Source organism: Oncorhynchus masou, chromosome 13, assembly GCF_036934945.1.
Source record: "Oncorhynchus masou masou isolate Uvic2021 chromosome 13, UVic_Omas_1.1, whole genome shotgun sequence".
Lineage (NCBI taxonomy): Eukaryota > Metazoa > Chordata > Actinopteri > Salmoniformes > Salmonidae > Oncorhynchus > Oncorhynchus masou.
The window spans coordinates 48,770,393-48,794,192 of NC_088224.1; the positions used below are offsets into that span (position 1 = coordinate 48,770,393).

General features: G+C 42.0%; 1 protein-coding gene across 2 annotated transcripts; it reads right to left on the reverse strand.

Moving 5' to 3' along the window:
- Positions 1-697: 697 nt before the first annotated feature.
- trmt9b (tRNA methyltransferase 9B) lies at positions 698-22,714 on the reverse strand. 2 transcript variants are annotated; one of them, XM_064984126.1, is made up of 5 exons: positions 22,552-22,714; positions 10,453-10,655; positions 7,560-7,733; positions 2,570-2,800; positions 698-2,381 (listed from the first exon to the last, which is right to left on the reverse strand). In XM_064984126.1, the coding sequence occupies exons 2-5, from the start codon at positions 10,613-10,615 to the stop codon at positions 1,693-1,695; spliced, it is 1,257 nt and encodes a 418-aa protein (XP_064840198.1). In that variant the 5' UTR covers positions 10,616-10,655; positions 22,552-22,714; the 3' UTR covers positions 698-1,692. The 2 variants fall into 2 exon arrangements, with proteins under 2 accessions (XP_064840198.1, XP_064840199.1); XM_064984127.1 differs by lacking the exon at positions 7,560-7,733.
- Between the last annotated feature and the right edge of the window lie 1,086 nt (positions 22,715-23,800).

Below are 23,800 nucleotides of genomic sequence, written 5' to 3' on the forward strand. Positions count from 1 at the left end.
ATAGGATCCATTAAACAAGTTGTGTTGCAACAATGAAAACTATCTGGAATGGAAACAGTGCATATAAAGATTGTTTTCATAAAGCATTCTTACATGCTACTGATTTGTCAAAACTTGCATGTCATATGTCATGATAGAGACTTGGTTTTAGCTACCTCAATCATCCCTTTTTCACTCTACTGAGGGGAGCCAAGCTGAGCCAAGCAAGTACTGCGCCAGCCTTGACTGGGATCCAATCGGATCGCGCTTGTAGACAATACAGCTTTTAAAGGCAATATTACCTAATTCGTGGAGATTGCAAGGTAATGTCAGCTCAATTATAATTATTTGTCAGCTCAATTATTAGTCAAGCTCGCTATAGTGCGGTTTTGGATTGAATCCCGACACTTGAAAATGCACTGGAAAGTAGAATGTGAAAGGAAAATATCTAAGCCAGCACGGTATTGTGCATCATTGATATCATTCCACCCTGAACTGTGGTATACTAACCTACATACCTGTAATGTATGTAGTTTCCTGGCGTGCCATAGGATGGCACTGACACTAACAGTATTATGAAGTGTAGTCTATTAAATTAGTCTGACAGGTAGTAAATGTTGTTCTGTACCCGCATCCCTGGCCTCAGTGTATCAGGAAATTGAGAACATTGGTAGAATAAACAGATTATGATTAGGAAGAGTAAATCAATCACAAGAAGGAGATTCATACTAATTATTTATTAATGGGCTAAAAACATACACAGACAAGTTCTACTTAAAAATTGTCATTTTTAAAAATCAACCATAAAATCTGTACACCAGTATCATAGTAGTGGGTCTAGACATGCTGCACTGGACTGACAGGCTTATGCAAATACCACGGCTCAATGACTACAGAAAAGTTTCATGTTTTCCGGGAGCTATTAATATGCGAACCACAGACATTCAGCAAGCAGCAACAGACCTACAGTGCAACATTTCACAGTATCATCTAGGACATATGTCTGATCATTTGCCCCAAAATTTTTATTGGTTTAGTTCAGCTGGACAACATGTTAACACCAAATCACACAGACAGCATTGACATTACAGCACTTGACTCAATTAAGCATTCTTAATAACAGCACATGGCTCCTTAGAACGTGACCCATTATACACAAGTGGTCCACAGAAAGGGATACCAACACGTCACAGAATGTTGCTGCAAGGTTGGTTCCTCTTGTATTTTGCGGAACATATGAAGACAAATACAGGCAGAATTTGCATTTGAGAGACCCATTCCACCACTATATAACATAATGGTCAATAGTTAGTCTAAGAGGCAAATGGAAGGGGGGGGGGGGTATCCTATAAGTTCATCTATGGCTAAAAACAGAAGAGCAAAATTTAGAGAGGGAAAACTTAAATGACTTGATTCCTTGGCAGACATTTTTCATAGTTATTGGTGGTCCATTGATAGCAGCATTGGAACGGAGGATAGAAGTCTTGGGAATAGGGTGCCATTTGGGACGCAGGCCAGATATACCGTGGCCCTGGGTCCCTGGAAACTGCTTATTGGGCGCTTTACATTTGCGAAACACTACCTCTTAAAACAACACCTCAAGAATTTGAACAGTACCTTCAACATCTCTTAAAAAATAGTGTACTTTTTGTCTTTGAGGCGCACGATGAATAAATCATGATAAAAAATAAAATCAAACTTGTTAAAACCAAGTCATATGTTCCAAACCTGGACCTTCTCGGCCACCACGCACCAGTTGGCGTGGTCGAAGCAGGAGTAAAGGACATGGAGCTCTTGGACGTGGCTCTCGATCAGCTCCGCCAGCTCGCCCTCCCGGAACACGTGGTAATAGCGCAGACACGAGGCGGCCTCCGGCTCCCCTTCACTGTCCTGTTTGAGGTCTCCTGGTGGGCCTGCTTCCCTCTCCCCTGGTCCCTCTGTGTGCTCCCTCTGGTAGGAGGAGACCAGGTCAGGCAGGGCCACAGAGCCACACTCCTGGACCAAGGCAGTAGGGACACTGGTCTTCTCTGTGGAGTTGGAGTGGTTGTCGTTGCCATGATCTCTCTGGCTCCTGGCTAAGTCTGTGACCGAGTCAAAGACATCTTCCTCCGAGTTGTTCCTGGAGAAGCCAGAAAAGAGGCTGGACAGCTGCTTGATGAGGCCCGCTCCCCTGCGGCCGACCTTTCCCCCCTCCGCCTCCCCAAGCCGGGAGGAGACGGTGCTGATGAGTTCCCTGGAGGTGGATCTGGAGATGGTCAGGCTGCCAAAGTCAAAGACCGAGTCCAGGGAGCGTGAGAAGAACCAGAGCCTGTGGCTCTGATGGGGACAGCAGGTCATTTCCTCTTTGTCCAGCATGGACGATGTGCTTTTCACCTTCCTGTTCTTGTCGCTGTAGAGGCATTCTTGGATAGGTAAGAAAATAAATCTTACTTGGTTAGTCCAAACACACACACACCAAAAAATATTTTAGGGGTTAAGAGCATTGCTCAAGAGCACAACAGCAGGGGATTGCACCTGGGATCAACAACAAAAAATAGCAGCCTTCCAGATATTGAACCAGCAACCTTTCGGCACCTAACCAGCTACCTACCGCTCATGCTCTGTACAGCGCCCCTCCTCCTGGGTGTGGGCCGCTCCCTGCCCAGGGTGGGGGACGGGGGGTTGGGGTTCCAGGGCACAAAGATGTCCTGCTTCTGAAACTTCCGCCGTGTCTGCTCCATGGCCCACACGTAGATCATGATGCGCCCGCCCACGCGCAGGGTCCTTGCCATTTCCTTTATTGCTCGAATACGACGCTCTTTGGTGGACAGATGATGGATGACTAGAGGGAGAAAAAACATTTTGAGGGTTGGAAAGTTGAGCAGTTCAGCAGTGCAACTAGGAAAGTGGTGGGCATTGGAGCTTCTTGTACAGTATTATCACAAGTTCAACAGATCTTTCTGAATGGCAAGTTCAGAATGGGAGGGGGGCATTGAGATAGCGAAGAGGGTTCAATAATAGCATAAGGGGCATGAAAATATGTATTTATTTCAAAAGTTTTAAATTCAAATGACTTCCTGAATTGACTTCTTTCAATATGAATTGACCCCAATACTAATGGGCTGGATTGGAACCCACACCAACGTCGCTATACTTGTGCTCTGAAGGCAGCGGCAGTAACTGTTCGACCTCCTGAGGCCACTGAGGGGCCAGTGTTAATGATTATTAATACTGTCCTAGGGCAAATGATCACCCAAATCCTGCCTACTCACGCGTTGGTAATTAGACACCGCTTTACCTTGCATTAAAACCATTCATTATTTCCCCAAACATACCCTTGTTATCTTGGTAACCCGGCTGCCGAGGCAACAAGGGCGCTGTGCCAGGAAGTGTATCTCATGTCAACTATGAAACTGATCTCGTTTTCAACATTCGATTCATGTCACAACCGCTCTGATTTGAAGTGAAGCACTGAACATGAACAGATACATGATACCCAAGCAGAGGATGTTGGGAGTATGTTAAATGGGAAATTTGGGATTCAAAAACAACAAAACGGAACCAGACACTTTTTTGGGTAAACAGCTTTGGGATGGGGCTGGAGAAATGGAACCACTCAAATTCATAGACAGAGCTATGGTTGCAAGGACTGACCATCCATGAGATCAAAATGATTTTTAACCATGTTTTGAAGCAGTACAGTATTTGTTTACTGCAACATTTACAAACAATGGAGTAAAACCAGCTTATATTTTGGATGATGAGGTAAGACAGTTCAACTAAGCTCATGAGGCATGCATACATTATATTTAAGCAGTAAGGCCCGTGGGGGTGTGGTATATAGCCAATATACCACGGCTAAGGGCTGTTCTTGGGCACAACACAACGCTTTGGTATAGCCGTTATAAATTCGCCATATATCACAAACCCGAGGTGCCTTATTGCTATTATAAATGTAATTTACCCCAAAAAATGTAGTTACCAATGTAACTAGAGCAGTTAAAATAAATGTTTTGTCGTACTCGTGGTATACAGTCTGATATACCACGGCTGTCAGCCAATCAGCATTCAGGGCTCAAACCACCCAGTTTATAATCAATGGCCATATATCGTGAATTTAGAAGTCCAAAAATGTATGTACCAATCCCACATTGCCCCTTTAAATCGAAGAGAGATGGATAAATGAATGTGATGCATGTGAGCCTCATGCCAAAGACGATTTTCAAATGTAAATCGGATATACAAAGCTTTTTTTTATTGAATTGAATGAAGTGCCCAGTTAGCCTAACACTGGGTCCCAATTCACTCCCTACCACAGTTCTTGATTTGGGCCGGAGCTTTCCAGAGCACGGTACTGGCACCTCTAATTTTTGGGGAATTGCATTTTGTCTCCTCTATAAAACAAAGTAGCATATCGCAGGCCCAGATTCACATACGGAGGTAAAAAAAAAAAAGTTGATCAAAGCACGAAGGCAGGATCTGCATTGAATAGCAGGCATTCAGTTCCTGATTCCATTTTCTTCAAGTTTATTTGCCGCTAGTCTGTGAATCGGCATGACAGTAGGCTGTTAAAGATTGCGTTGGTACCGAAAAGGACACATAACTTCCAACATCTGATTCAGTATAAGCAGGCCCTGGTGAGGAGAACTAAGAGGTCATGTTGGCGTTGGTTCTGTGACACCATTGGAAGGGCGACACCTGTGGGAGAAGTGTGGGGGATGATTAAGACGATGAGTGGTGTCAGAAGGGCGTGGGATAATCCAGTATTGATGAGTGGGGCCAGAAGGGAGTGGGATAATCCAGTATTGATGAGTGGGGCCAGAAGGGAGTGGGATAATCCAGTATTGATGAGTGGGGTCAGAAGGGCGTGGGATAATCCAGTATTGATGAGTGGGGTCAGAAGGGAGTGGGATAATCCAGTATTGACGAGTGGGAAGGATGTACCAGTAACAGATGAGGAGAGATGATGTCCAAAGCATTTGTCCAAGTGAAAACTTGGTTAATTTGTCAGATGGAAGGGCAGAGAGAGAATCATCCAGGAGTGCGAGTATCGCCACATCAGAGTGGGTTCAGGAACGTTAGGGGAACTATGGGCCCAGTGCTCTGCTTAGAAGCAGAGGTCAGGAAGGCTCAAGTGAACAAGGAGACTGTTGTATCTGTCTTTTTTGATGTGGTCAAATGTGTATGATATGATGTAGAAGGAGGGGTTGTTTATCGAGCTCAATATTCCAGGGTTAGAAGGAAGAACGTACACCTGGATAAAGGGTTTCCTGTTTGGAAGGTCTATCCATGTGAGGTTGGGGAAGCCTCTCAGGCAGCTACCTGGTGGATAATGGTACACAGCAGGCAAGCGTGATTAGTTCTCTGTTGTTCTCAAACATGATCAATAATGTTGACCATACATAGTCAAGAAGGTACAGGAAGCAATTGAGGAGGTAGAGCGGTGGGCATTAATGACTTTTTAGGGCTAGGCAAGAGAAAGCTGATATTGTAAAATAGCTCCCTGGATGTAATTCCTATGGCTTCCACAGGGTGTCAGTCTATGTTCAAGGTTTCAGGCTTGTAAACAGTTTTAGGATGAGGACACAGACTTGGAAATCTGTGTTATTGCACACCACGGCGAAGTTGCGCACCTGCTAAAATTGGTTTCCTATTGAACATACTTCTTTCCGAAATAAATATTATAGTTTTAGGGTGTCTGAGGAGTAAATAGAAACTCATTTTGACTTGTTGAAACAAAGTTTAGGGGTAGATTTTCAGATTCCTTTCTCTGCAAATTGAGTGGATTAGTCAAATTGATAGCGCCAACTAAACAGACATTTTGGGATATAAAAAATGTATTTTATCTAACAAAACGACACTACATATTAGTATGTTGCATTGATCCGATCTGATGGGGAAGGAGTGGGGGGGGGGCGTTCCTCATCGAGGACCATGTATGTTGCATTGATCTGGTCTGACGGGGAAGGAGTGGGGGGGCTGGGCGTTCCTCATTGAGGACCATGTATGTTGCATTGATCTGATCTGTAATAGACTATAGTAGTGAATGGTTCGACAGCCTGGACCTCATTTGAATGGCTAGGGGGCAAGGACTCAAAATATGTAGTGGGGCAAGGACTCAAAATATGTAGTGGGGCATTTCAGACCTCCCTAGTGTCTGGACTACAAGTGGAGATAGGGGATATGCCATTGCAGATTAGGAGACACAAGCTGGCAATTAACTATTGGGTCAACCTACAGGTACACGGGGTGTCTCATCCTGAGAAAGGGATTTTACAGGCATGCTGGGAACATGAGCGAAGACAGAACAGAGCGTTGGGTGTGTGGGTAATACCCAGACGAGGGAGACAGGACTGTATGGAAGGGAGTTTAGTCCAACGGTAGCTATTCCTGTGAATCCACCATGGCTGCTCCCGACTCCAGTAGTCTGGCAGTGTTGGGGAGATTATGGAAAGATAAGGAGGGTGTTGATCCATCTGATTTGTTTAAGAGACATCTGGATACTGTGTACTTTTATTTCACTACATTCCGAAGGAAAATGATGTACTTTTACTCCATACATTTTCCCAGACATCCAAAAGTACTCGTTACATTTTGAATGCTTAACAGGCCAGGAAAATTGTGAAATTCACACACTTATCAAGACAACACGTGGTCACTGCCTCTGATCTGGCGGACTCACTAAACACATATTATATACATATTATATATATTATATACAAAATATAGATGTCTGTGTTGGAGTGTGCCACTGGATATGCATACTTTTTTAAAAACAAAATGGTGCCGTCTGCTTTGCTTAATATAAGGAATTTGAAATGATTTATACTTTACTTTTGATACTTAGGTATATTTAAAACCAAATACTTTTACTCAAGTGGTATTTTACTGGGTGACTTTCACTTTTACTTCAGTCATGGGCAACCATCCTCAGAGGTGGCACTCTTTTGTTCCAGCCCTGGTCTAACCACATTGCAGCATTAACATCAGCTGCTCAACAGAACCTCAATAAGCAGACTAGGCTGTTTCATGGCTAGATCAAAAGACAAGCCCGCACACCCAGGAGCTCTCCAGACGGAGGGTTGACCACATGTGACTAACCGTGCAGTTCTACTTTGTGGGGGTTAAGTGCCTTGATCAATGGCACAATGGCAGGAGACGGTAGGTCTACATGGGATCAGACACAGCAGCCTTCCAGTGTCAATAATGCTTACTTTTTCATGTAGGCTAAAATAAGAGTCATGAACAATTTGTACAAACCCTTAACAATGAATAAACAGAGTTCTCTATAGCACAACGTAATTTGTGAACTTTGATGAACATAGTCTAATGGACCGACCTGCAAGAAGACAGCTTCTGCACTTTTTTCATCCCAAGTCAAGCACTGCTTATACCTATCCAGACACTTCCGATATGCAAACATTGTAGGGTTAGGCCCGAGGGGGAGTGAGGAGGACAGTGAATAGAAAGTAATGGTAGCAGGAGTGTGAGTCAGAATGCAAGCCAGTTGGTCTGACCCCCAATTGAACCAGGGTCAGACACACTAACAGCTAGACAACACAGGCCAGTACCCTCCCATGTTGAGTGAAGCATAGGCCTACCTGCGATAGAGAGGACACCGTCAAAGCAGCTATCCCTGTAAGGCAGCCTGAGGCTGTCACACAGCTGCACCTCGTGGCCCTGGCTCCAGGCAGAGTCCACCAGGGGGCGACAAACGTCACAGCCCAGCTTGAACACACTGCCGTTGATGTGCAGGTACTTGCCATTGCCACAGCCTGTGATGGGGATGAGGGCAGACAATCAACAACAAACACCAGGTCCCAGTCCTGATTCTCCACCCTTCTCCCAAAGTGTGCACTTGCTCACTCACAATCATAGATTTCAAAGAATTGGATTGGTGTAAGCACTGGCTGGAGGGAGTTTCCACCATTGTTTAATCCATGACCGGGAGTATGCATGTGCACCCTTTCTGAGAAGGGCAGAGAATCAGGATGCAGCCTAGATGTCAACCCCAGGAGAAAGACATGCATGAGGCCAGTATGAAATGGCACCCTATTTGCTTGCCTATATGGTGCACTCCTTTGGGAGTTGCCTATATGGTGCACTCCTTGTGTTTTGACATTGACATCATGACTTAATTTTTTAATTTTTTATTTCACCTTTATTTAACCAGGTAGGCAAGTTGAGAACAAGTTCTCATTTACAATTGTGACCTGGCCAAGATAAATGAAAGCAGTTCGACACATACAACGACACAGAGTTACACATGGAGTAAAACAAACATACAGTCAATAATACAGTATAAACAAGTCTATACACGATGTGAGCAAATGAGGTGAGATAAGGGAGGTAAAGGCAAAAAAAGGCCATGGTGGCAAAGTAAATACAATATAGCAAATAAAACACTGGAATGGTAGATTTGCAGTGGAAGAATGTGCAAAGTAGAACTAAAAATGATGGGGTGCAAAGGAGCAAAATAAATAAATAACTAAAAATAAATACAGTAGGGAAAGAGGTAGTTGTTTGGGCTAAATTATAGGTGGGCAGGTGTACAGGTGCAGTAATCTGCTCTGACAGTTGATGCTTAAAGCTAGTGAGGGAGATACGTGTTTCCAGTTTCAGAGATTTTTGTAGTTCGTTCCAGTCATTGGCAGCAGAGAACTGGAAGGAGAGGCGGCCAAAGAAAGAATTGGTTTTGGGGGTGACCAGAGAGATATACCTGCTGGAGCGCGTGCTACAGGTGGGTGATGCTATGGTGACCAGCGAGCTGAGATAAGGGGGGACTTTACCTAGCAGGGTCTTGTAGATGACATGGAGCCAGTGGGTTTGGCGACGAGTATGAAGCGAGGGCCAGCCAACGAGAGGGTACAGGTCTCAATGGTGGGTAGTATATGTGGCTTTGGTGACAAAACGGATTGCACTGTGATAGACTGCATCCAATTTGTTGAGTATGGTATTGGAGGCTATTTTGTAAATGACATCGCCGAAGTTGAGGATTGGTAGGATGGTCAGTTTTACAAAGGAATGTTTGGCAGCACGAGTGAAGGATGCTTTGTTGCGAAATAGGAAGCCAATTCTAGATTTAACTTTGGATTGGAGATGTTTGGAAGGAGAGTTTACAGTCTAACCAGACACCTAGGTATTTGTAGTTGTCTACGTATTTTAAGTCAGAGTCATCCAGAGTAGTGATGTTGGATAGGCGGGCAGGTGCAGGCAGCGATCGGTTGAAGAGCATGCATTTAGTTTTACTTGTATTTAAGAGCAATTGGAGGCCACGGAAGTAGAGTTGTATGGCATTGAAGCTTGCGAAGTATACAGAATGGTGTCGTCTGCGTAGAGGTGGATCAGAGACTCACCAGCAGCAAGAGCGACATCATTGATGTATACAGAGAAGAGAGTCGGTCTAAGAATTGAACCCTGTGGCACCCCCATAGAGACGGCCAGAGGTCCGGAAAGCAGACCCTCCGATTTGACACACTGAACTCCAACAGAGAAGTAGTTGGTGAACCAGGCGAGGCAATCATTTGAGGAACCAAGGCTGAGTCTGCCGATGAGGATGTTTTGATTGACAGAGTCGAAAGCCTTGGCCAGATTAATGAATAGTAATGTTTCTTATCGATGGCGGTTAAGACATCGTTTAGGACCTTGAGCGTGGCTGAGGTGCACCCATGACCAGCTCTGAAACCAGATTGCATAGCAGAGAAGGTATGGTGAGATTCGAAATGGTTAGTAATCTGTTTGTTGACTTGGCTTTCGAAGACCATAGAAAGGCAGGGTAGGATAGATATAGGTCTGTAGCAGTTTGGGTCAAGAGTGTCCCCCCCTTTGAAGAGGGGGATGACTGCAGCTGCTTTCCAATCTTTGGGAATCTCAGACGACACAAAAGAGAGGTTCAACAGGCTAGTAATAGAGGTGGCAACAATTTCGGCAGATCATTTTAGAAAGAAAGGGTCCAGATTGTCTAGCCCGGCTGATTTGTAGGGGTCCAGATTTTGCAGCTCTTTCTGAACATCAGCTGACTGGATTTGGGAGAAGGAGAAATGGGGAAGGCTTGGGCGAGTTGCTGTGGGGGGTGCAGTGTTGTTGACCGGGGTAGGAGTAGCCAGGTGGAAAGCATGGCCAGCCGTAGAAAAATGCTTATTGAAATTCTCAATTATAGTAGATTTATCAGACTTGAAGCAAGGCCATCTCAGAATGACTGGTACTTTCGAGTGTGAAAACCAACCCCCTAGCGGGAAATTAAGAATATCACACAACATCTTAGACAGTGTCTTGCTTGTCTACAACGAAACATTGCATCATAAAATCAATCAATAGCAAGTAGAAAAACTTAGGCAGCGTATGTTGTTATTGGACTTTTTGTTTGTTTCAATTCAACTCAGGCCACCAGAGATAGTCAGTGGTAGGACAGACCGAGGCCAGTATTAAGACAAAGACACATACCCACTTAATGCATGTCCATCAGCAGTAGAACAGACACAGTAGCGTACATACCCACGTCAGCGATGATACTGCCAGGCTCATGGTCCAGTAGGAACTGGCGCACCTTTGGCCAGGCCTTGTAGCGGCTGTCGTTAAAATAAGGAGCAATCTTCTCGTAGACGCTGTGCACATGCTCCCTCTCCAGCCGAGTGGCAGCCTCCTCCATCACGGTCATCCAGGCTCGCTCATAAAACCAGCCCACCTCAGCCGCACAGCTACAGGGCAGACAATACAACAGGTTGGATTTCCAAGGGAGAGGTAGTATTCCAAATGATACCCCTATTCCCCAGTGTACTGGGGAAATAGGAAATATAGGAAATAAGATGCCATTTGGGACATAATTTGAGTGTCCTTATGGGATAAGTTCAGGACAAGTAGTCCCTTGTCCAGTGGTGTAAAGTACTTTAAAGTAATACTTAAGTCATTTTTGGGGTGGTATCTGTACTTTACCTTACTATTTATATTTTTGACAACATTTACTTCCTGAAGAAAATGAATGTACTTTTTACTCCATACATTTTCCCTGACACCCAAAAGTACTCGTTACATTGAGTGCTTAGCAGGATAGGAAAATGGTCCAATTCACACACTTATCAAGAGAACATCCCTGGTCATCCCTACTGCCTCTGATCTGGCAGACTTACTTAACACAAATGCTTTGTTTGTAAATTATGCCAGTGTTGGAGAGTGTCCCTGGCTATCAGTAAATAAAAATGTAAAAATAAAATTGCGATGTTTGGTTTGCTAAATATAAGGAATTTTAAATGATTTATACTTTTACTTTTGATACTTAAGTATATTTTAGCAATTACATTTACTTTAGATACTTAAGTATATATAAAATCAGATACTTATAGACTTATACTCAAGTAGTATTTTACTAAGTGACTTTCACTGTTACATGAGTAATTTTCTATTAAGGTATCTTTACTTATAGAAAAGTATGACAATTGTGTACTTTTTCTACCAATGCCTTTGTCCCATTTCCACCCACCCAAAAATCAATTCCGTTCATACAAAACACAACCATGGCCTTTTTGTTCAGGACTGGTAGTCCCTTGTTCCATTTCAAAACATTTTCTGTTGTTTTGTTCCTACAGAACACGACCCTGGCCTTTTAAAATGTCCCTACATGATTAACAAAAGTATTCTTAAATCAATCAATATAATGATTGGTGTGAGAATTACAATGCCAGTATGGATGTCAAACCCAGCAACGTCATAGCAGATTTAGCATGATTGCTAGAGGTCAAGAAAGGTTCAAGGACAGGCAAAATAGAGGATCCTATATATATATATATATATTTTTTTTTTATCTGGTCCAGGGGAGGGTCATGTAATGTGAAATGTATTACATTGCTATATTTCTAAGTGTTTTAGAATTAGTTGCTTATTAGGATATATAAACTGTATAAAAAGATAAGTCATAAAAATCCAATTCACTTCACAGATCTTCATTGTAAAGGGTTTAAACACTGTTACCCATGCTTGTTCAATGAACCATAAACAATTAATGAACATGCACCTGTGGAACGGTAGTTAAGACACTAACAGCTTACAGACGGTAGGTAATTAAGGTCACAGTTATGGAAACTTAGGACATTAAAAAGAAGCATTTCTACTGACTCTGAAAAACACCAAAAGTAAGATGCCCAAGGGTCCCAGCTCATCTGCGTGAATGTGCCTTAGGCATGATGACTGCAGATGTGGCCAGGGCAATAAATTGCAATGTCCGTACTGTGAGACGCCTAAGACTGGAAGTTGACCGATTAATTAGGGCCGATTTCAAGTTTTCATAACAAAAATCGGTAATCGGCATTTTTGGACGCCAATTACATTGCATTCCAAGAGGAGACTGCGTGGCAGGCTGACCACCTGTTACACGAGTGCAGCAAGGAGCCAAGGTAAGTTGCGAGCTAGCATTAAACTTATCTTATAAAAAACAATCCATCTTAACATAATCACTGGTTGACGACATATGGTTGATGATATTACTAGTTTAACTAGCTTGTCCTGCTTTGCAAATAATCAATGCAGTGCCTGTTAATTTATCATCGAATCACAGCCTACTTTGCCAAACGGGTGACGATTTAACATGCGCGTTCGCAAAAAAAGCACTGCCGTTGCACTAATGTACCTAACCATAAACATCAATATCTTTCTTAAAATCAATACACAAGTATACTTTTAAACCTGCATATTTAGTTCAAAGTAATTCATGTTAGCAGGCAATATTACCTAGGAAAATGTCACTTCTCTTGCGTTCTGTGAAAGTAGAGTCAGGGTACAGGCAGCTGTTTGGGCTGCCTGGCTTGCTGCGAAATGTGTGAAGACCATTTCTTCCTAACAAAGACTGGAATAAATTAGCCAGAATATTACGTAAGTATGACATAACATTGAAGGTTGTGCAATGTAACAGCAATAATTAGACTTATGGATGCCACCCGTTCGATAAAATACAGAACGGTTCCGTATTTCACCCGAAAGAATAAACGTTTTGTTTTCGAAATGACAGTATCCGGATTTTAACATATCAAATGACCTAAGGCACGTATTTCTGTGTGTTTATTATATTATAATTAAGCCCTGTCATTTGATAGAGCAGTCTGATAGAGCGGTGGTAGGCAGCAGCCGGCTCGTAAGCATTCATTCAAACAGCACTTTCCTGCGTTTGCCAGCAGCTCTTCGCAATGCTTGAAGCACAGCGCTGTTTATGACTAAGCCTATCAACTCCCTTTTCAAGAATTTCCCTGAATTTAGCACCATCCATCATTCCTCCAATTCTGACCAGTTTCCCAGTCCCTGCAGATTAAAAACACCCCCACAGCATAATGCTGCCACCACCATGCTTCACTGTGGGGATGGTGTTCTCGGGGTAATGGGGGAGGGGTGTTAGGTTTGCGCCAGCGTTTTCCTTGATGGCCAAAAAGCTACATTTTAGTGTCGTCTGACCAGAGAGTACCTTCTTCCATATGTTTGGGTTGTCTCCCACTTGCATTTTAGTGTACACCAAATGTGTTTGCTTATTTTTTCTTCAAGCAATGGCTTTTTTATGGCCACTCTTCCGTAAAGCCCAGCTCTGTGGAGTGTACGGCTTAAAGTGGTCAAATGGGAGATACTCCAATATCCGCGGTGGAGCTTTGCAGTTCCTTCAGTGTTATCTTTGGTCTCTTTGTTGCCTTCCTTGCCTGGTCTGTGAGTTTTGGTGGGCAGCCCTCTATAGGCTGGTTTGTTGTGGTGCCATATTCTTTCCATTTTTTTACTGATGGATTTAATGGTGCTCCGTGAGATGTTCAAATGTTCAGATATTTTTTTATAACCCAACCTTGATCTGTACTTCTCTATAACCTTTTCCTGGACCTGTTTGGAGAGCCCCTTGGTCTTCATGGTGTCCCTTGCTTAGTGGTGTTGCAGACTCTGTGGCCTTTCATAACATACATATATACATACACACACACACATACTGAGATCATGTGACAAACCATGTGAAACCTAAAAAAGTCCACCTGTGTGCAAACTAATTATGTAACATCTAAAGGTAATTGGTTGCACCAGATCTTATTTAGGGGCTTCATCAGATCTTATTTAGGGGCTTCATAGCAAAGGGGGTGAATACACATGCACACACCTCTTTTCAGTTTTTTATTTTGTCAATTTTTTTTGAAACATGGTTATTTTTCAAAATTTCACTTCACCAATTTTGAACATTTTGTGTATGTCCATTACATGAAGTCCAAATAAAAATGTATTTAAATTACAGGTTGTAATGCAACAAAATAGGAAAAACGCCAAGGAGGATGAATATTTTTGCAAGGCACTGTATTCCACCTCAGTTTCACTTCCATTCACTAAACTCTACTAATCAACTCAATCAATGGATATTATGTAAACACTTGTGAGATGCAAGGCTCACCTGCCCAGTGCTCAGCCTCTGAATGATAAGAGAGACTAAAATTAGTTCACAGGTAACACAAAAAGATCAGCCCCAAAATGAATAACAAAGACTTCTGTGTTTGGGAGAAATTGTGCTCGTTTCTTTTCTCTCTGGTAGTCAAGATCATTTAAACAGTACTTTATGTTGCCCTCTCCTACTTGCTGCAATTACATTTTAGGCAACAGGATTTAAAAAAAATACATAACCAGGTAAAGGTTTGGACACACCTAATCATTCCAGGGTTTTTCATTATTTTTACTGTTCTACATTGTAGAATAATAGTGAAGACATCCAAACTATGCAATAACACATATGGAATCATGTAGTGACCAAAAAAAAAGTGTTAAACAAATCAAATCTCTTTGATATTCTTCAAAGTAGCCACCCTTTGGCTTGATGACAGCTTTGCGCCATCTATCTCTCTGATTTGAACAGACACAGGCCACTGACCTTTAAATCTCAGCAGTTGCTAAAGGCTTTCTGCTGTGCAATGCGAGTCAGTTAGGCTAATGAAGATACTGCTAGGTAGTGTTACTTCCCCGCAGAGTACCATTGTAGAGATTAAAGAGGAACAGCCAGAGCGGGGCTTGAGCCAGCAATCCTGCAGTTATAGGGAACATGCCCCATCTACCACCTGTGCTATAAGAGCCGCTTTCTAGGACACAGATTAAGCCAAGTCCTGGACTAAACTTTGTAATCATTGTTTTTTGTTTTCAAGTGAAATGTCTAACTGTTTGAGCAGGGTTTCCCAAACTCAGTCCTGGGTCCGTTTAACAAACCATACGACTCTATGCACAAGGACTACTTTGAACAATTTACACGGAACATTTGACAAAAACACATTTACTTGAACAATGCAAATGCAAAGTTTGGAAACAGAATGACGGTTTGTGCCATGTGTGTCTTTATTCTGTTACCAAACTTTGCATCTGAGCAGAAAGAGCAGAGTCTCTGTTACCGTGGAATTTCCCCATACAGTAGTTACAGACTGATTATTATTTAACTTTGATTAAGCTGATAATGCTACGAGGGCCTCAGGGGCCACAATAGAGCTAAATCCGTTAGATCAGGATTGATTACATTGATGTACCCTTACCCTATGAAAATATGCTTCATTCTAATCCTAATGTCTAACCCCCATCAGAAGTTTGTAAAATGAAATACAGTAAAAAATATATAAAATATTTAAAATAGTGGTTTAACAATGTATTACCAAATATATATTCTAGACAATACATGCATGCTTCTGAAATATGGTTCACGAGCTCCAATACATTGACTGAAAAGTGATATGATTTACCATACATTGGTAGACGCATAAGTAATTGTTGTCCTCTTTTAGACAAATAAAAGGGGAAACATCCCTTTCAACAACTCATACAGTGGTTCCTAGCCCATTACATTACAGTCATTAAAGGAAGGCATCTTCTGTACAGGGGACATCAACACACATCACGTGAGGTAAGGTTTTGGAAGCACAAGGACCTTATTTTTCATATCAGTGAGATATCATTATTGAAAAAGAAAAAGGTTAAATTGATACACACCTTTATAAGGTTAGTGTTCCCACATGGCCATATCTCCATTTTACAGCACGTGTTTACGGAAGACAGAGGGACCACCTGTGCTAATTAGCTACAGTATATAGTATGCTCTGAACACCTGCGTGTAAAGGAAGGCCGCCAGAAATGTATTATCACTGAAAAATACAGTCTGCTGCAACTGTGACAAAGCAGGTTAAAAACAGTTTACAGTGCGTAAATCTCACCATATTACTCATCAATCTACACATAATACCCCATAATGACTAAGTGAAAACACATTTAGAAATGTTTGCTAATGTATTAAAAAGAAAAACAGAAATTTCACATTTACACAAGTATTCAGACCCTTTACTCAGTACTTTGTTGAAGCACCTTTGGCAGCTACTACAAACAAGTATTTTTGGGTATGACGCTACAAGCTTGGCACACCTGTATTTGGGGCGTTTCTCACATTCTTCTCTGCAGATCCTCTCAAGCTCTGTCAGGTTGGATGGGAGCGTCGCAACACGGCTACTTTCAGGTCTCTCCAGAGATGTTCGATCAGGTTCAAGTCCTGGATCTGGCTGGGCCCCTCAAGGACATTGAGACTTGTCCCGAAGCCACGCCTGCGTAGTCTTGGCTGTGTGCTTACGGTCGTTGTCCTGTTGGAATGTAAACCTTTGCCCCAGTCTGAGGTCCTGAGTGATGTGGAGCAGGTTTTTAATCAAGGATCTCTGCATGTTGCTCCGTTCATCTTTCCCTAGATCCTGACTAGTCTCCCAGTCCCTGAAAAACATTCCCACAGCATGATGCTGCCACCACCATGCAGTATTTTTTATTAACCTATGTAATTGTAAAAACATGGACCTTGTAGCAGTGGTAAGGGCACGAAATCAGCAGAAGGAAAGACAGGTTGATGTACTCAGAGTGTCGAGTTATTGACAGGTCTTGGTGATCCAATGGTGAAAGACCCATATCATACAAAATATACAAGTAGATTTACCAAATATACACAGGCAATCGCCCAAAAGAAATAGCCTCTGTATCAGGCTTAACTTGTCCTCCCTGACCAAGGCCCTACTCCCACGATTGCTCAGTTTGGCCGAGGGGGCCAGAACTAGGAAGAGTCTTGGTGGTTCCAAACTTCTTCCATTTAAGAATGATGTTGGCAACTGTGTTCTTGGGGACCTTCAATTTTCAGGATGCTGGGGAAACTCCATTAAATCCAATCAATTTCATTTACCACAGATGGACTCCAATCAAGTTGTAGAAACAGCTCAAGGATGATCAATGGAAACAGGATGCACCGGAGCAAAATTTGTCTGAATATTTACGCAAATATTTTTTATTTTTAATACAAATTCCTAAAAACCTGTTTTCACTTTGTCATTATGAGTTATTATGTGTAGATTGATGAGGAATATTTTTTATTCATTACATTTTGGAATAAGGCTGTAAAGTAACAAAATGAGAAAAAAGTCAAGGGGGTCTGAATACTTTCCGAATGCAATGTATGATTTGCACTCTTTCAGTTCTAAAAGCAAGCACAGCAGAAACTGGTTACTCTTTAGTTGACAAGGTAACTGCTGTTTAACTTTACATACAAAAAACTAAACTAGTGTTTATTCCCAGTGCTGAGCTAGTATTGTAACTGACATGTAATGTTAGCGAATGTTTAATCCCCTCGACTGAGGTGAATTAGCTGCACTAGCTAGTAGCTACCACAGTCAGGTAGAGGCTAGAGCTGACCCATCTGTCAGACAGATAGTAATAATAGCTGCCTCATATTGCTAACAGCTTTTGTCGGTATGGAAATGTATGTAGCCTTTGTTTTGAAAGGTTTTATTAGTCAGTATGGCAATGTAACGTTATTGAGCTGTCCGTTTCCCTTGCTAATTCCCTACTTTTCACACTGACACAGTAATACACAGCTCTAACATTACAGGCTTCACTGTCACGGTGCACAGTAGAGGTCTGCGCCAGCATCCGCAGCTTTTCATACCTCACCAGCTTTCTGTCCGACTCCCACAAGGACTGGTCCCAAACCCAACTGCAGTCCCGCAATGTTATTTTAGGCTTATGTGACGCAGCTCACTTACCAGCCATGGTCGCAGCAATTTTGAGCACTGTAGGCAATATCAAATACCGCAAAAATACCTTAAAATAGTTTAAATTACCAGAAGATTCTCACATGGCCCCGATATTAGGCTATCTGTATTACTGGGCTAGATCAGCCAATATGTTAGATTGAAGATTGCAAGTCTCTCCAACTCTGCTCTTTCTCTTGAGCTATTTTATAGGATACCTTCTAGGAGTGGGAAGATTTTCAGACAAAAATGTGGGTGATTAGTATTTAGAACTTTCTAGGCAATATAGGAAGTACATTTCCTTGGAAAGAGAACTGCACTGTGCTTCTCTGCTCATGCATAGGCTATATCCTACTCTATTTAATTGAAACCACACCTGATCTCGCAGGTAGCTACTGAACTGTAAGCAGCATCAATACGACACTTGCTACGTTTTGCTTAGTCCAATAGAATATCGCCCACCTATTAGGAGGACAATTTGCAGGCAGAGGCAAATAAAAGGGTAATCAATACTTAAATGAATAGGCTCACCGGTGCTCACCATAGTAACCTAACCTGTGTGTGCTTTGTGCCTTTTCAATGATGATTCCATGTTTTGATTGTAGGTCGACTCACGTTGGTTGAGCACCCTCCACTTCTTTCCATTATCATTTTTTACAGACACTGTAAACTGAAGTATAATCTTATTTGATATTTAACTGCCACGTGATTCTCTGCCTATGTAGGCAGCCTACTCTATTTTCATGAGACCACACATACTAGGAACACTTGAACGCTCACGTCCAACTGTGAGAGATAGGCTATTGAAGAAGTTGAAGCAGCAGTGTGTGAATAATGCGAAAAGGATGTGAGGCTAACGCATACCAAGCAGACAGAGGACCGTTTCCAAATAATCTGAATAATAAATAATAATAATGACGGCCGGCCAAAACACATCCTGCGGGGACGGGGCTGGGATTATAAATAAAAACTAAAATATAGAACACACATCACAACAAGAGAGACACCACAACACTACATAAAGAGAGACCTAAGACAACACAGCATGGCAGCAACACAACATGGTGGCAGCACAAAACATGGTACAAACATTATTGGGCACAGACAACAGCACAAAGGGAAAGGTCGATAGAACATTACATCACGCAAAGCAGCCACAACTGTCAATAAGTGTCTATGATTGCGTCTTTGAATGAAGAGATGGAGATAAAACTGTCCAGTTTGAGTCTGTTGCAGCTTGTTCCAGTTGCTAGCTGCAGCGAACTGAAACATGTAAAACGAAAGTGTGAAGACCTGGTAGAAGCTATTAATGATGAAAAGAAACATATGTTTGAATGTCCAGTCATGTTCATAACATCTCAGACATAAATTACTAGTTTAAGACCATCCATAGAAAGTACTATATGCCAGTGAAACTGAATAACATGCACTCAACCAAGTAATTCCTCTGCTAGAGGTGTATAACACAAAAGGGGACACATTTGCATATGTTATGGTCTTGTGAAGGCTGGCTGAATTCTGGCAAACAGTATGTTCTTTTATCTCTGCATGTCTACAGATTCACTCTTCTTATTGGTTTTGTTTGCTTGGAAATGTTGATACTGGAGACCTATCTGAAGAAACTGTTTAACCAAGCATTTATAGCAGATAAGAAACATGTCCATTAATTGGAAGGTTGGTTATCCTCCCACAGTGTCAAATTATGCATCAATAGCTTTGATTTATTACCAGATTAAGGGAGCAACTTGCATAAGGTCTGGATGCCTAATATGTGATACATTATGACTGAAAGAGTCTGTATTGAAAACATTCATACTTCTGGGGAGATAACAATTTAGGCAATCCCTAGCTGATGGGCTGCTCAGTCCTTGCCATGTGGGTCTGCCATCCTGTGGGTTATCACTCTGGCTTTGGCCTAACACACCCAAAACTAAAAATACATGTTTTCATTAAGATCCTAAACCTGAGTAGGTTGTGTGGTTTGGGGTTACATACACCTTAGCCAAATACATCTAAACTCAGTTTTTCCACAATTCCTGACATTTAATCCTTGTAAAAAGTCCCCGTCTTAGGTCAGTTAGGATCACCACTTTATTTTAAGAATGTGAAATGTCAGAATAATAGTAGAGAATAAATTATTTCAGCTATTATTTATTTCATCACATTCCCAGTAGATCAGAAGTTTACATGCACTCAATCAGTATTTGGTAGCATTGCCTTTAAAATGGTTAACTTGGGTCAAACGTTTTGGGTAGCCTTCCACAAGCTTCTCACAATAAATTGGATGAATTATGGCCCATTCCCCTGACAGAGCTGGTGTAACTGAGTCAAGTTTGTAGGCCTCCTTCCTCGCACATGCTTTTTCAGTTCTGCCCACACATTGAGGGATTGAGGTCAGGGCTTTGCGATGGCCACTCTAATACCTTGACTTTGTTGTCCTTAAGCCATTTTGCCACAACTTTGGAAGTATGCTTGGGTTCATTGTCCATTTGGAAGACCCATTTTGCGATCAAGCTTTTAACTTCCAGACTGAGGTCTTGAGATGTTGCTTCAATATATCCACAATTTTCCTACCACATGATGCCATCTATTTTGTGAAGTGCACCAGTCCCTCCTGCAGCAAAGCACCCCCACAACATAATGCTGCCACCCCCATGCTTCACGGTTGGAATGGTGTTCTCCGGCTTACAAACCTCCCCTTTCCCCCCAAACATAACGATGTTCATGATGGCCAAACAGTTCTATTTGTTTCATCAGACCAGAGGACATTTCTCCAAAAAGTACGATCTTTGTCCCCATGTGCAGTTGCAAACCGTAGTCTGGCTTTTTTACATGGCGGTTTTGGAGCAGTGGCTTCTTCCTTGCTGAGCGGCCTTTCAGGTTATGTCGATATAGGACTCGTTTTACTGTGGATATAGATACTTTTGTACCAGTTTCTAACCAGCATCTTCACAAGGGCTTTTGCTGTTGTTCTGGGATTGATTTGCACTTTTCACACCAAAATACATCTCTAGGAGACAGAATGAGGGGTCTGACAGCTGCGTGGTCCCATGGTGTTTATACTTGCGTACTATTGTTTGTACAGATGAACGTAGTACCTTCAGGCATTTGGAAAATGCTCCCAAGGATGAACCAGACTTGTGGAGGTCTACAATTTTTTTTCTGAAGTATTGGCTGATTTCTTTTAATTTTCCCATGATGTCAAGCAATGAGGCACTGAATTTGAAGGTAGGCCTTGAAATACATCCTCAGGTACACCTCCATTTGACTCAAATGATATCAATTAGCCTATCAGAAGCTCCTAAGCCACAGTCAACGTAGTGCGTGTAAAATTCTGACCCACTGGAATTGTGATACAGTGAATTATAAGTGAAATAATCTGTCTGTAAACAATTATTGGAAAAATTACTTGTGTCATGCACAAAGTAGATGTCCTAACAGACTTGCCAAAACTACAGTTTGTTTTCAAGAAATTTGTGGAGTGGTTGAAAAACGAGTTTTAATGACTCCAACTTAAGTCTAAGTAAACGTCTGACTTCAACTGTATGTTTTTTGTTTCCAAAACGTTCCCTTGGGAACAAAAAACAATTAAGGTGGAAACTGGAAAGTTACTTGTTTTGGGAGAGAGTGGAGTTATTTACTGGACTGGTGGGGCTCGGGCTGGCAGGTCAGTCGGACTGAAATTTGATATAGAGGATGTCTTAATAAAGTCAATCAAAAGTCTACTTAGTTTTTCAAGTTGTTCATTTGTTAGTCTATCGGTTAAAGGTGCAACAATATTTATTATTGAATTACCTTTGATCTTGTTCAGTCTGATTAATCACATTAAACATACTTAATAATGATCTCTTACCTAGCTTGATGACAGTGGGCATGTTTGCTTACTTTTTGTTCTAAATAGAGACAGCATATTGGATTGTGTAAAAATGCAAGAAAATAGCTTTAGATGTCCCCCCAAAAATCTGGGGGAGGACCACTGCCAGATTATGTCCCCCCCCCCACACACTTCTACAACCAAAGTGGTGCCCCTGGTGTACAGTAAGTGTATATTTTGTATTTGTGGAATTATTCTAATGTGATAGTAAAGGGCTTTATGTTTCTAGAATCATATCGCAATTGAGAAATCAATTTATTTTCAGATGGAGTATTTGGCTGTTTTGGCTGACAGAGCCAGTCTAGCGCTGAAAATAACATACAAGGTTCTTGGACCTTAAAATTAAGAATACATTTTGGGCTTAGTGGGCTAACCTTTTTCGGTTACTGTACCACTGTCGGGCAAATTAATTTTGGTCTGTCTGGAGTACCCCTGAAGTGTAACTCATGTGCATTTTACCAGTAGGCCTAAGGTCTCATGAGACTTCTCAATTATCAACTGTGGCTAGGCCAAGTACCCTTGGTTGAGAACTAAACTGGGAACAACTGCATTTGTACATATACTCTAGCTAGCCTAGAGACCGCTCTACGTTAAAACTAGAACCACAAATTCATCCGAGAACGTATCTTCGCGTAGCATACTCACTTAAATTTGTATGGCGTACAATCGGCAACAATGTAACATCATAATTACCGTAAATACTTCTGCCGGCCAATTTATCGTGTCGGCTACATGTCAGCAACGGAGGAAATATGTTCAAATCGGTTGTCAGCGTTGATAAAGGCTGAGTGAAATTGGCGTTCTGATTCAGTCCTATTCTGACTAGATGGGATACCGTTTATGTCAGAATTGACTTTCCGTGGCAGGTTAGGATAATTTACGCTGCAGGTAAAGCGAATTGATGTAGCAGGTCAGGAGTATTAGATTAAGGTTATGAAAATGGTTATGGTTAGCTAGAATGAAAAATAATTCATTAGAAGTCAATTTGACACAAACAGTCTCCCATCTAGCCATTATGTCCGCGGTCAAGGCACACTGGCGGCGTCTAATCCACGACTGCCATTGGTTAGCTGTCTCACATGACCAACACACACACACACACACACACACACACACTGACTATAGAAAGTCTACGCCCCATGAATTTTTACATTTTGTTGCGTTACAAAGTGGGATTGAAATATGTTGACATGACAAGAATTTACAATTAAGAGTGAGAAAAATTGTACACATTTTTACAAGTTAATATCTAATCTGAGAACATGGCAACCATGTTCTGTGTACGTTTGGTGGAACATTGATGGGATATTCTCCTAACCCACAGAAAACTGGATTCATGAATATTCTTGCAACATTCTCATGAAACATGTCTAACAATATCTTAAATTCTGGGAACATGGTAACCACATTCTGTGAAAATTCTAATTAGAATTAAGGAGATGGTCTCTTGGAAACATTACTTGCCCATCACAGGAACATTCCTATGAAAATGATAGTTAATGACCCAATGAGACTCTTAAAGAAATGTTCTCTAGTTGTGGGAAAGTTTTTTGTTAACTGGGAGCTCACCGGTCCTGTCAAACAACACTGTTCAAAGGAGTAACAGTATAACTTTAGACCGTCCCCTCGCCCATACCCGGGCGCGAACCAGGGACCCTCTGCACACATCAACAACAGTCACCGACGAAGCATCGTTACCCATCGCTCCATAAAAGCCACGGCCCTTGCAGAGCAAGGGGAAACACTACTTCAAGGTCTCAGAGCAAGTGACGTCACCGACTGAAAAGCTATTTTAGCGCGCACCACCGCTAATTAGCTAGCTATTTCACATCCGTTATACTCACCCCCCTTTTGACCTCCTCCTTTTCCGCAGCAACCAGTGATCCGGGTCACGGCACCAATGTAACAGTATATAACTTTAGACCGTCCCTGCATGTACAAT